The following is a 1,589-nucleotide window of genomic DNA, read 5'->3' on the forward strand; positions in this document are numbered from 1 at the left end:
AAAAAAAAAAAAAAAACATTGCTCGAACACGGATATTAAATCTTTTTAAAGGTAACATAAAATTTTATTAACGCTTTATAATAAATTCAATTTATTCGTTCGATATTTTATTTCAATGTAGTTAATAAATCGCATTCGATCTATTTATTTTAAACCTTGATTTTCGTTACAACAACTATACTGTCAATATGCTTAGAGTCGTGAAAAACAATGACGTCATTACCTCGCATGGACGTTTTATTAAAAAAGCTGTATTTTTAGATTTTAAATATACGAATACGTATTAAGTTAAATTTTTAAGGTTTCAAACGTAAAGTTTTTTATTAAATATTAAAACAAGTTTTTTTTTTGATAAAAACACCTTAATCAACAAAAAAAATAAAGATTACACACAAATATTGAAGCCCTTGAAAATATTTTCATATTTTAACGCATGAATTCAATGATTCATTAATAAAATCAGTTTCGTTGGGGGCCAAATAAAAAAAAAAAACTGATAATGAACTAATCAGTAAAGTAAGAAGAAACATACATTTAACATTAAATATAATTAATTTAAAAATTTTGCATTTTGTTAACAGAAGAAACTCGAAGAAAAAAAACTTATTTTCATTCTTCGCAAAGAAAACTTTACGACATTTAGGTAGTTTGTGTTTGAAAAATGCATAACTAAACAGTTATCTTCAATTTAATAATGTAAATAATTAATTTTTTTTTTTTTTCAAGATGTGACGATTATTATTATTATAAATTTTGAAAAGTTTGAAAAAGTTAATCAAAGTAAAAATGCTTCTACAACTCAAACAAGTAAGTCAAAAGTACCCTATCATTAGAGGTATGATTTCATATGCTTGTATATGGCCAGCAGGAAGTTATATACAACAGAAAATAGCCAAAGAAGAAGAAATCAATTGTATGAGATGTATACGATTTGCCATGTTTGGATCATGCTTTGTCGCTCCAACTCTCTATATGTGGATAAGAATCTCAAGTAAACTATGGCCAGCACTCGATTTTAAAACTGCAGTTAAAAAGGTAAACCAAAACTAATTAAATCATAAAATGGGTTTGAATTAATTTGTAATATATAAATGTAAATAATTTACAGGCAGTTGTTGAACAATTTACTTATGGACCAGCAGCCATGGTTTGTTTTTTTTCAGGCATGACATTTTTAGAAGGAGGTGGTATAAATGATGCTATCACTGAAGTAAGAGAAAAATTCTTTGACACTTACAAGGTATTTAGTAATATGATACTTTATGAAATAGATATTTGCAGATAACTTAATTAAAATACTTTTCTTTTTAAAATAGGTTGCCATTTGTGTTTGGCCAGTACTACAAACAATTAATTTTGCTTTTGTACACGAATCGAATAGAGTTATATTTGTAAGTGCATGTAGTTTAATTTGGACTTCATTTTTAGCTTATATGAAACAATTAAAAGTTGAAAAAACTGAAAATCAAGAGTCACAGTTTAGTAATAGATAAAAATAGTTTTCATTAAACATTAATGATAATTTATCTATGGTTGAGTAAAATGACAAGCTATTTAATAGACTGAAATCGTTAAATAAATTTTATATA

General features: G+C 25.3%; 1 protein-coding gene across 1 annotated transcript; it reads left to right on the top strand.

Moving 5' to 3' along the window:
- Positions 1-786: 786 nt before the first annotated feature.
- On the top strand, positions 787-1,493 carry Phum_PHUM369630 (protein SYM1, putative; the record flags this gene model as incomplete). Its single annotated transcript, XM_002428149.1, has 3 exons — positions 787-1,035; positions 1,109-1,240; positions 1,317-1,493. The coding sequence occupies 3 exons, from the start codon at positions 787-789 to the stop codon at positions 1,491-1,493; spliced, it is 558 nt and encodes a 185-aa protein (XP_002428194.1).
- Positions 1,494-1,589: the final 96 nt, after the last annotated feature.

This window comes from Pediculus humanus, genomic scaffold (genome assembly GCF_000006295.1).
Source record: "Pediculus humanus corporis 1103172107801 genomic scaffold, whole genome shotgun sequence".
In the NCBI taxonomy this organism is placed as follows: domain Eukaryota; kingdom Metazoa; phylum Arthropoda; class Insecta; order Psocodea; family Pediculidae; genus Pediculus; species Pediculus humanus.